Here is a 13,193-nt window from a genome sequence, read left to right on the forward strand (position 1 = left end):
ATTAATTGGAGACAAGAGTCTCATGGACTTTTTAGTGCCGGCTAACTTTGAACTGCGATCCTCAGATCTCAGCCTCCTGAGTAGCTAGGATTATAGGTGTGAGCCACCATGCCTGGCAGAGTACAACACGTCTTGATCACTGCCCCTCCATCATTCATTCTATCTCTCCCAACCCACCCCCATGCCCTGGTCTCCCATCTCCATTTTAAAATATGTACACTGAATATTATGACTGTATTCACCACCCCTCTGCTAAGTTTTATACTAAAAAGAAACTTTCATGTTAAGAATTTCAGAAATAAGAGACACTTTCAAAAACAGATGTGCTACAACTAGATATTTAATTCATAATACGTGGGTACATTATTATAAAATTATATAAATTTATGTCTTCAAATAATATATAAATAAAATTAATGTGAAGACAAAGAGAGAGTTAGGCTAACAAGGATATTGAAAGAGGTTGAATATGGTTCAGATGCTTATTTCTTGTATTCACGAAAATAGAACAACAATGAAATTGAGAAACTGGATTTTGGAAGGGGGAAGGAGAGAAAGAAGAGTGATAGAAGGGGTGACATTACTGGAATATATTGTAAATATATGTGGACATGTACAATCTCCCCCATATAATACAAGCTAATAAAAATATTTTTTAAAAAAAAGACAAATGTCTCCACCACATCTCTGCAAAGCTTTTCATGGGAAAAAAATCATAAAAATTCCAAAAAAAGACAAATGTGAACAATACCCTTTTTTAAAAAGTCAGAAAAATAAACATGAAAATAGAAGAAAATAATCCCTATTCTGCAAAAAAAAGAATATTTTGAAATGTACTTCTGCAAGAAAAAGAAAAGATTTTTAAAAATAGAAACTGGGGCCGAGAGTTTGGCCTAGTGGTAGAGTGCTTGCCTAGCATGCATGAATACCCGGGTTCGATTCCTTGGTACCACATACATAGCAAAAAGCCAGAAGTGGTGCTGTGGCTCAAGTGGTAGAGCCCTAGCCTTGAGAAAATCCAGGGACAGTGCACAGGCCCTGAGCCCAAGCCCAGGACTGGCAAAAAAAAAATAGAAACTGGCTATTTCTCCTAAGCCTCAAACTCATGATCTACATGATTTTGACTTGTTAGTGTTATGTCAGTACACCCAGAAGAACAGAGAGATAGAGGATTTTACATATTAAAAGAAAAATAACTAAATAATAATAACCAAAAATAATTAAAACAAAATAATTGGCAACTTCCAAAAGGTTAATGTATAAAAATACTAATCTGTGTATTGCTATATATATACACATATATATACATGTATGCCATAGGTATTCTTTTTCATATATTTTTATTGTAATTAATAGAACAGTTACATTAGAGTCACCAGATAGAAGGTGCATTACTTCACAAACATTGGTACCCTTGCTCATGCCTTGATCCCCATTTTCGTCCTCCCACTCCCACCCCCATCTTGTTTGCCTCCCTTCCCTATCCTATTTCAAATAACCAAATAAGCATATATACAATATATCAGATAACAAGGTAAAATACTGTAACGATATGAGATAACCAAGGGACAGCAAAAGAGATGAGAGATAACATAGTACATTAAGGACAACAATCACTCATTATATGGCTTTTGTTTCTATATCCTGGAGGTCCTTTCATTTAGCGTCATACTATATGGTTTATGTATCTAGGTTTTGCTCTATTGTAAATCTCTGCTAGGAGAGCCCAAAGTTTCTACTGGGCTGTGGGTACATTTTTATATATATGTATATATATATATGTATATATGCATATACAAACTCACTCTGGCATTAGTAATTATTAGTGGCATTTAAAAAATATGACTAGTCTCTGCCTTAAAGAGATATTTTGGCATTAAATTTAAATGTTCATCTTACTACAAAAGCACCTCCCGAAAATAGAAAATATATTGCTGCTTTGTATGTTTACATTTAAAAAAGACCAAGGCCTGGGTGACCATGGCTCATGCCTATAATCCTAGGAAGTTGAGATCTGAGGATCTGGCCATGAAACTCTGTGAGACTTTTATCTCTAATTAACCACCACAAAACCAGAAGTGGCGCTGTGGCTCAAGTGGTTGATTGCTAGCCTTGAGCTGAAGAGCTCAAGGACAATGTGCAGGTCCAGATTTCAAGCCCCACAACCAAAAAAACAAAACAAACAAACAAACAAAAAAAACCCAAGAGAAAACAAAGACCAAGAGCTAGAAATCATTCTTGGTCAATAATATAAATTTTAAAAATACCCCATTTGGTTAGACAAACATGTCTTCCATAAACAACAAAGCCTTCAGCAATTCTTCCAGTGTTGTCTAAGTCTGCATTTCCAGGTTCTGAAACACTAGCATTAGGCAAACCATACAACATTCTGTCTTTATCTGTGATTATGTCTCTCACAAAGCTTATGGTACTTGGTGGCCAAGTCTACGCTTTATTCACTGCTTTATAGCTAGCACTCACATATTATCTGCCACATTGTAGGTTGAATGAATTAAATTCATGTATTCTATGAAAAAAAATCTGGAAAATTCATTGTGCCCAGTTTAGGGTGATCAGACAGATAGAAGACAAACAGATAGACACTATAGTTCTAATTTCAGATATATAATGACTTTACTGGATACATTGTCCCCCAAGTATTACATGACATGGGAAAAACTTATACTACAAATTACTCATTACTATCTGAAATGCTTGGTTCACTTGTGTTTTTATTCACCTGGTAAATCTAACTTAGTTATTGTAATTGGGGTTTACACATTTATTCCACTAGCCATTTATCAGCAGGCATTTATTACTTTCACTAAATTGTTAAATAATATATTGCATGCATATTGCATTCCAGGAACAACCATGTATGCTGGGGGACTCTACAATAAATAATATTGATGGATGCTTTCCTGGTGGAGCATTTATTTCAGGGAGAGAATATGGATGATGAAATGTAAATAAGTGAAATACTAAACTAGCACAATAGTTTTACTTTTAATAAGTGCCACAAAGAAAACCCAGCATAATGATAAGGTAGAGAGTGGATCCAAAGCTCACTCTAACAGAGGATAAAGACACCATTAAATGATGACTGCAAGCCTGTCAATGCAAGACCACAGAAGGACCCTAAGAAGGGTTCTCTCTGCTAGGGGGTGCAAGGGAACCTCTAAAGAAATTAATTTGACTGTCACTAAGACAAGTATGCAAATATCAGTTGAATGTAACAAATGAGCAGACTGGGAGGGGGGGTGGAGAATGAGGCCAGCGTTGGAGGACCGCGGAGAGCAGAGAGCAGTTGTGCGAGCAGGAAGAGATGTCACCTGTGTCCCACTGCGAGCGGTCCTAGTCTCATGGCCCTGCAGGTCTGTGACATAAGTGGCTCTGTGTCCTTCGTCCTCAGTTGCCGATTCTGGCATCCTCGGTGGTGAGCCTCTACTTCCTTGAACTCACGGATGTCTTCAAGCCCGTGCACTCCGGGTTCAGCTGCTATGACCGGAGCCTCAGCATGCCGTACATCGAGCCAACGCAGGAGGCCATTCCCTTCCTCATGCTGCTGAGCTTGGCTTTTGCAGGACCTGCGATTACGGTAAGGATCGCGCCCGCCAATGGCAATGTGTTATAACAAGACCAGGAGGATGCTTAATTTTTAATTTGGAGGATCGGGTCTTTTGGGATATTTCAATAGCATCAGGTAATTAATAGTATAAAATCATTGGGGTTGAAAGTTAAAGACCATAGTATGTCTAGAAGTGACTCGCCTGATTGAGTGCTAACACTCAAGGACAGTGCCCAGGCCCAAAGTTCAAGCCAGGACTATCCAAAAAAAAAAGGAAAAAAAGAAGAAAAGAAAAAAAGGAAAGGAAGAAGAATTAAAGGATATGTTTAACATTCACTGTATACTGTATGCACCTATGGAATTATCATGATGAAAGCCTTTTGTAATATTAATGTGTATCCGTGCACATTTTTACATAATACAAAGCGAAACCTATTAGGTCAAAACTTACCTCACACACACACACACACACACACACACACACACACACACACCCTCATGATAAGATAATTAACTACAAGTGCATACACAGAGCATATATCTGAGTTTTAAAATATATACACAAAGAACTGCTGTAATCTTCTGGAACTGGATTGAAGCATAGTTTTGGTGGTTTTATATGTAAATATACACTTCATACATAACACATTTTTAGATAAATTTCTTTATCAACTATTAGGCAAGCCTTTCCACCATCATTTCTACCCTAGATACTGCCTAAACAGCAGAGAACGTGTTTCCAAAGCGATAATATCCATTCTCCTGGTGGGAACCCTTGCTTTCCTTTGGTCTTGCTCCAGGCCACCAAAGCAAGTGGCTATTAAGTCATTAAAAGCTGCATTTAAGTGGAGGTTTTATGCAATACTGCCCTATTGGTACAGCAGCAGTTTTAAAAAAGACTGCATAGATTTCTACTCTACACTATTTGGAAGTTCTGATTTTGATTTTTAAAAACTGTTTCTTTATTAACTAATAAATAGCATTATATTTACACTGTAGGTAAATTATGTATATAAATTATATATTCTCAGAAGATAAAATTGGAAACTGACTTTTGTATAGAACCTTAGTACTTTATAATAAATGCTTCAAAATTACAATGTCACTTAAATTACAGAAACTCCACAGTGATTAGAACTATTAAAACTATATACTTGGAAATAGTTGTGGCTCAGGGAGGAATGCTTTTTTCATATATTTTTATTGTAATTAATAGAAGGGTTACATTATATTCACCAGATAGAAGGTGCATTACTTCATAAACATTGATACCCTTTCTCATGTCATGGTCCCCATTTCCCCCCCCCACCACACATGTTGTTTTCCCCCCTTCCCTATCCAATTTCAAATAATCAACCAAGCATATATACAATATATCAGGGAGAAACACTTTTAAAGGCTTCTGTTGCTGAAAACCTCTTCCTGTCATTTTGTTTTCAAAGAAACTTAACAAAATCATTGTCACTTAGAGCAGAAAGAATATGTGCTTTCTATCTAACACAGCAGAAACAATTTCTTTCAGTTGAGCTATAGTGCCCAGATTTATTATAATTGATGTGTTTGAAGTAAAATACATCAAGTACCCCACAAAGGATTGTGACTGCTATCATTTAGATAATTTGCTTCTTGTAGTTCTAGAATTCTTTCCTCCCCAGGGTTGCTTATCAAGCAACGAGGAAAATGAGTCTGATCACGATGCTTGCTCCCTGCCAAGACCATTTTTTTTCTCACATGCCACCTTATTCCTGCTTCTGCTGACTCCCTCCCTTTTCTCATCACACATCTTCAATATAAAGCTTAAGAATGTTCTCTATGCCCTTTGAGGTTGAGGCATTCTTTTTTGAGACCTGGGGATGGAAAAAGGAAGGTCTCCATAGCCTCCTTCCCCTCAGCTGACCTTGCTAGAGAAGTTTCCAAAGTCTCTCAAGTCTGCGGCTGGCATCTTAAACTAGAAGGCCATTCATACCACAGGGCTCCTAATACCATATGAAAACTTAGGGCGTGAACTCAGGGCCTGTTGTTCTTGGCTTTTCTCCTCAAGGCTAGTGCTCTACCAGATGATCCATGCCTCTACTTTCAGCTTTTTGGTGGTTACTCAGATGTAAGATTCTCATGGACACTCCTGTCCAGGCTCACTCTGAACCACAGTCCTCAGATCCCAGATTCCCAAGTAGCTCAGATTACAAGTGTGAGCCCCTGTGGCTTACACATATTGAGCAAACTAGCTCCATAGTGAGTCGGATTTTGTTAGTGCTCAGATACGATTTCTTTGTCTCCACATGTGACTACACACTTCTCTTACATTTTGACATCACTTTATTTTCCCTCTGTTTTGAAGACCTTCTCCCAAAACATTTTTTCAACCTCGATCCTATGGTATTATGTAAATCTTGTAATCTTACACCACAGTTACTACTGAACCCCTTTCTTGTAAGTGACAATAACATACTCTAACCTTTGACTTTCAGTTACATCATTTTATTTCATCTTTATGGTGATGCAAATCTATAGCCAAAATAAAGCCAGGAGGAAAGTAAACAGACAGAGGGAACCCACCATTAGAAATGGCGAGAGAGAGAGAGAGAGAGAGAGAGAGAGAGAGAGAGAGAGAGAGAGAGAGAGAGAGAGAGAGAGAGAGACAGAGAGAGAGAGAGAGAGAGAGAGAGACAGAGAGAGAGACAGAGAGAGAGAGAGAGAGACAGAGAGAGAGACAGAGAGGGAGAGAGAGAGAGACTTCCTATTTTTACCCATTCACAGGGAGGGAGATAGAAACCACAAATCAAGATTAATTATTTAAAATGGGCTTTATATAGGCAAAAGATAACTGATTTTTATGTAAGCATTTAAATATGAATCATTTAGCATTTGCTTGACAGATTTATTTTTGTTCTTTGACATAGTATCCTAATGTTGCCCATGGAAACTGTAAAAAAAATGGATTGTTACTTCTTTTTTCAAAATCGTCCTTCAGTTAGACATTTTCATTCTCCAACATTCAATTCTCATTTACTGCAGTGATAATAAAACCAGCATTTTGTTTCAGTTCTGTGAAGATTATTTTTTCAGAGAAAACAACCTAGAATGTCTAGGTGTATCATAAATCTTCATGAAGTTTCAGGACTAGATTTAAAAAACATATATCATTTCTTCCTAAGAAATATATATTATGTATTGTTTAAGGATAAATACATGTAATTTCACTTTCTCCCAGAAATTGATTATAGTTCCTAGTGACTAACCTTAACTTTAGAAGAGTCTATAGACTGTTTGTAGAACATTATTAAATATGACACAGCTTTTAGAAAGCCATTCCTTGGAAATTTAAACATTGAAGACACTTTGATAAATATGGCAACTGTATTATTGGCTTATTTTATTGCATAAGAAAGACATTCTAAAATGATGTGCTCTTCTTATTTCAAGAACAAAACATCTCTCAACATCTTTCCTGGAACAGTTGTTAGAAAGCCTATGCCTTCTTTTTTTTTTTTTTTTTTTTTTTGCCAGTCCTGGGCTTGAGCTCAGGGCCTGAGCCCTGTCCTTGGACTTTCTCAAGGCTAGAGCTCTACCACTTGAGCCTCAGCACCACTTCCGGCTTTTCTATGTATGTGGTACCGAGGAATCGAACCCGGGTCTTCATACATGCTAGGCAAGCACTTTAACCACTAGGCCAAACTCCCGGCCCGCCTATTCCTTCTTAAAACCCATACATGATATTACACACACACACACACACACACACACACACACACACACACACACACACACACACACACACTTTCATTGCTTCTTTAAAAGCTGGGTACACCATAAAACAAAACATCCTAAAAAGATGCATGTCATAAACTATGACAATAGCAACAAATAATTTTATTGTCAATTCCAAAATTCCCCACTGTCTTACAAAAGACCAACATGCTATTCCAAAGGAGTATAAACAACCAGAAAAAAGGTGGATTTACATTAGGAAATGTGAACCCTTTCTCTGAGAATTCTCTTTAAACCAAGTCAAGTTATATTGAAAGGTCATACAATAACATATAGAACAAAGAAAAGAAAATTGATTTGGCCCTTAATGATCAGTTGGGTCTTGTCAAGAAACATAACAAGATACCTTTATTTGTACTTCATAATTAAGCCAAAAGTGCTGGCACACCCTATTAACCTAGAACTTTTTAGCATATTAGAATAATAAAAATAAAATTCCAGTATTCTCAAGGTCATTTTAGTTAGTGGCCACTGTATTGTATTATAAAACACACTTCCCTAATGACATTGTGCCAATAAATTCTTTATAATATAACATTCATGGAAAAGGTATGAATTACTATATATGTAATTGGAAATCAAATCAAAACAAAATTATTTACAGAATTGTTATTTAAAAAATGAAGAATTATTCTCCTACCCATGCTCCAGTGCTTTTCAAGAATGAATGTTTAATTGTCTTGAAATGATGATTTGAGATAACCATTATTCTGTTCTATGTACATAGTATATTGTATCAGGTTCTGTCTAATAAAATTTCAAGCCTAGAGAACTTCCAGATCTCATTTGAAATGACATGGTAGGAAGATATTTGCAAAGAAATAAATATGGCTAGCTCAATGTTCAATATTTTAAAATAAATTCCTTTTGATTATTAATATAATCAAAGGAATTTATCATGCCCATATTTTCAGATGTATGATTATTGGCAGTAACTTGTTTAAAGTATATTTTAAATCATATACATGAGTCTTATATTTTATGTTACTTATAAAAATATGTAGCTTATACAAGAATGTCGACAAAATAATAAATATAAATATAGAATATATTCTGAAATATATATAATCATCTCTATCATGTAGAAGAATATCTCAAACATAAGAATCTTGACCCTTTTTGTTTTTGTTGTTGGTGGTGGTCATGAGGCTTGAATGAGCCACAGATCCATTTCTGGTTTTTGAGTAGCTAATGGGAGATCGGAGTCATAGGGAGTTTTCTGCCTGAGCTGGCTTCAAGCCATGATCCTCAGATCTCAACTTCCTGAATAGCTAGCATTACAGGCATGAGCCAGCAGCATCTGGCTGAATCTTGACTCTTTTTAGTAGATTCTTTTTAATAGAACATATACTATATTGCCTCCTATATGAAGGATTACATATAATAATATTAACGCTTGAAGCTGAATGCCTTAAGCTTACTACCATTAGTTTTTTAAAAGGCACTATATACCAAAGAATCTTAAGGACTTTAAAAAATAAATGCAAAGCAAATAATGATGACTGAGAGGCTTCCCTGGAAAAATGGAACTTTAAACTGTACTTTCAGCTTTATATATAGCTATAATCTTTACTGTGAATCTGTGAAATAAATACTTTATCTTCAAGTTTATATAATTTAAGACTTCATGGAACACAATTGAACACAATGAATATATTCAGCCCAGGTGCAATAGCTTCATTTCAAGTGCTCAGCAAACACATGAGGATCCTGTCTACCCGAGGAGACGATACAAAGCATAGAAGAAAAGGGAAGCTGGGCTTCACATGCTATCTTTTGACCCTCACTTGTGCTCTCCATGGCTTGAACCTACTGCTGAGATCAAAATGGACTTATTTATCTAATTTAATCACCAAAAATATGTGACTGATCCAAATGATGATATCTTTTCACTTCCCCTGATCATCTTGTTTTCATGAACTGAAGGATATGTTAGGGCAGAATCACTCATCATGTGATGTGTGACTATTGAAGACAGACAATAATTGTTGAGCTAAGGTCTAAAGCTTGATTGCTACAGCCAGACTAATATGCCTGGATGATCTTACAACCTGCCTAGTACAGAAAACTGAGCCAATTCCCCTTACAATACTCCAGTTGCTTATTTCTCAGTGCTTGCACAAATACTTGGAGGAAAATGCATGTACCTCACTATACTTTTAAGATAAATACATCTCTGCTGTCCTGAATTCATGGCATGTGAAGAGATGCTATAGGTGTTTTAATCTTGGCTACTATGAAAGGTACAGCAAGACACTTTCTCCTGAACCCCCTTTTTATCTTTGCAGATCATGGTAGGGGAAGGTATTCTCTACTGTTGCCTGTCAAAAAGAAGAAATGGAGTTGGACTGGAGCCTAATATTAATGCCGGAGGCTGTAACTTCAACTCTTTTCTTAGAAGAGCCGTCAGATTCGTTGGTGGGTGTGGGAAACCACAATGAAAAGAAACTATTGTTCCAAACAGAAATGTTATATTTAATCACAGATATTAAGTCTCTAAAGCTGTAATTTAGATGTATGATTTGGGGCACATGAAGTGGCTTATGATATGGAAGAGACGGGTAAAACTCCAAAATTTGGGCTTTGTACTATAAATGTTTTGTTTAGAGGTATGCTTCTAACACTCCTCCCACCCACCCATCTCAGAGCATTTTTATTGTTACTCGGATAGAAGCATGAATTTGCTCTTAAATGGCTTCACTAAATGTGCACTAAATGTCCAACATATCTGAATGTCAGCTGGCCAGCATTTGGGCAACACAGGTGGGATGTCACCCTAGAGTGCGCTATTGTCCCTTGATTGTGGTCTCTAACTTTACCTCTTATTTTATGAGAGACTATGGAAGCCTATTCAACCTAGGTGAGGAGTATCTGAATCGAATCCATTTCTAAATCTTCATATGTTCTAATTAGATGAGATCATCTTCATGTAATTGGAGTCATCGATATTCCTTTAACTTTTATTGTAATGATGAAGGTGATGTACAGAGGAGGTACCATTACATAAATCAGGTATACAGGTCAAATAGCTGATCCCAGAGACCATTATCCTCAACATAACAAAATGCTATGGACAAATACTTATACAAACTGTGAAATACAGTCCACAGTCCCATCTCCTTTTGACCTGTGGATCTTTATTTTCTTCACTATGGCATTGTATACTTCTAGGAATTAGAATGTAAACATAAAGTTTGTGGGTCATTAATTTTTGGGTGTGTGGGTGAAAGAAGTATTGGAGTCATGATGATTAGATTACAGTAATCAGAGAAGAAGAAGAAAAAAATAAAACCACAAAATAGGGTATAGACAAGCTAGTGCTCTTGGTCTGAAGCTGGCTAGCACAATTTTGTAAGTCAGAATCCAGAGGTTCAAGTCAGAATGGAACCAAAGACTTCAACACAACCAGGAAGGAGTGAGTGGGAATCTGAGCAGAGAGCAAGACACATGAAGGAAGCCATGCAAGCAAGATGAGACAGGCCTAGGAGTTGAGTAGCAGAGATTTTTGTTGACTGGTCCCCAAATTCCAAACTTGAAACTGGCACATAGGACCTGGTACCTGGGCTATTATAGTTGCATCTATTTTTGTGACAAAGCCTACCTATCCTCTTTTCTGTTTATTATCATTCCTAGAATGACTGTGGCTTGTAGAGAAAAAGAATGGATTCTCTCGTGTTTATTGACTGTGGCTAGAGTTAAAGACTTTCAGGGAAGAGCTTTGCCTTCTCCAAAGTACTCAGCAATTTAACATTATTAGTAGTATCCGGTTTGTATTAGTAGTGAAGCTTGAACTCAGGGCCACAGAGTGTCGCATGCCTGTTTTGCTCAAGGCTGGTGCTTTACCACCTGAGCTACATTTCTTCTTCCAGCTTTTTGCTAGTCAGTTGGAAAGAAAAGTCTCATGGACATTTCTGACCAGAATGGCTTTGATTCATGATCCTCATATCTCAGGCACCAACACCTGGCCTTTTGATCCCCCTTAAAGTCCACAGAAAATTGGCTTACCATGCTTCAAGTGTCTAACAAGTGACCTGTGGTGAATCATGTTAAGAATTAACCCTATTGAACAAAATTTCCCCAAATTACTCATTGCCCTAACTTTGTTTTTACATTCACGATTTAAGGATGTTCTATGCTATTTTCTCAAACCTGACTTGGAGAGAATGATAATAAGATATTTTTAGGTCATCATTTTAGCATGTCATGAACATGGCTGATGCTGAGACACTTCAGTAATGATGTTTTGTCATTTTGCTTATAGGTGTTCATGTCTTTGGACTATGCTCGACAGCTCTCATTACAGACATTATACAGTTATCCACGGGATATCAGGCACCATACTTTCTGACTGTGTGCAAGCCAAACTACACCTCTCTGAATGTATCTTGCAAAGAAAATTCTTACATTGTGGAAGACATATGCTCAGGCTCTGACCTCACGGTAATCAACAGTGGCAGGTGAGAAACTGAGATGGAAAACTACCTCATGTTGATATTTTTTTTCCTTTTTTTTTATTGTAATTAGTAAAAGGGTTACATGATATTTGCCAGATAGAAGGTGCATTAATTCACATACATTGATACCCTTTCACATGTCTTGGTACCCGTTTCCCTCCCCCCCCACACCCCCCACCCGTCTTGGTTTTCCCCCCTTCCCTATCAAATTTCAAATATCCAAATACAAATAAGTTCAATATATCAGATAACAAAGTGAGATACTAATTGCCTAGGGTGACATATTCACCTTGCCCCTTTCAGGCATAATAATGACTTGTTTTTTATTTTCAATTACAGTCTCCTCAGTGACTGTACCAGAAATCTACTGCTGACTTAATCCAAGTCCTTCTCTTGGTCTCTGAATTTGACTTTCATACTCTGTTACTAGTCTGCTCATCAATGACTTTATTGTTTTAGATTTCCTCAGTTGTTTTATTTTAGGATATTTTTGGAGGATTACTGTCAATATATATTTGTTTATTTGTTACTGGCTTAAGTGGAAGACTAAATATCTAAGGTATTTACTTCAACATTCTCTATCTGTCTGTCTATCTATCTATCTATCTCTATCTCTATCTCTATCTCTATCTCTCACCAATATTGGGCCTAGAACTTAGGTCCTCAGGATCTCATGGCTTTTTCTCTCAAGACTGGTGTTCTATCACTTGAGCCATACATCCAATTCCTACTTTCTGCTGGTTGATTGGAGATATGAGCCCCAAGGAGTTCTCTTTCCATATTGAGTGTGAACCACGGTGCTCAGATCTTAGCCTCTTGAGTAGCTAGGATTACAGATATGAACTCCTGGTACCCAACCATCTTTCATCAAGAGAGTCATCTGAATTACTCCTTTAATGGAGATTGAGAAATAATAATAATAATCTGTTTGTTCTGAATGAACCCAGAAGATCTAAAACACCTTTGAACAATAAGGAACAGAAAATAAAAGGAAACTACTAATGCACTCTTTTTTTTCAATCAATAAAGTAAAATCAAAGTCAGAAAATCAAAGACAGAAGTGTCACTGTGGCTCAAGTAGTAGAGCACTAGCTTTGAGCCAGAGTTCAAGGATAGCACCCAGGCCTTGAGTTCAAGCCCTAGGACTGACACACACAAACACACACACATACTCAGAGTAAAAGTAAGCTTGGATGACAAGAGAATGTATAGGAGGAATTTCAAGAGATATAAACTGCCAAGGGATCTGGGCCATTAAATGATTATTTAAGAATTAAATGAAATTCAATGAGTTCTCAAAAATCTACAAAAGAGTGAAAATAGACTGAGGAATATACTTGCAAAATCAGATCTGCAATTATGTGATTATATAAATTATATGTATATATACACAAATTTCATAA

General features: G+C 36.7%; 1 protein-coding gene across 1 annotated transcript in view; it reads left to right on the top strand.

Moving 5' to 3' along the window:
* The window catches only part of Plppr4 (phospholipid phosphatase related 4), a 41,641-nt gene that overhangs the window by 23,573 nt on the left and 4,875 nt on the right, over nucleotides 1-13,193 (top strand). The window contains exons 2-4 of the mRNA XM_090334254.1: nucleotides 3,413-3,598; nucleotides 9,625-9,754; nucleotides 11,598-11,793. Of these exons, the coding sequence (XP_090190380.1) occupies nucleotides 3,413-3,598; nucleotides 9,625-9,754; nucleotides 11,598-11,793 (512 nt within the window). The remainder of the gene's footprint in view (nucleotides 1-3,412; nucleotides 3,599-9,624; nucleotides 9,755-11,597; nucleotides 11,794-13,193) is intronic.

The sequence above is a fragment of the Megascapheus bottae genome, chromosome 6 (genome assembly GCF_031878675.1).
Source record: "Megascapheus bottae isolate mThoBot1 chromosome 6, mThoBot2.hap1, whole genome shotgun sequence".
NCBI lineage: Eukaryota > Metazoa > Chordata > Mammalia > Rodentia > Geomyidae > Megascapheus > Megascapheus bottae.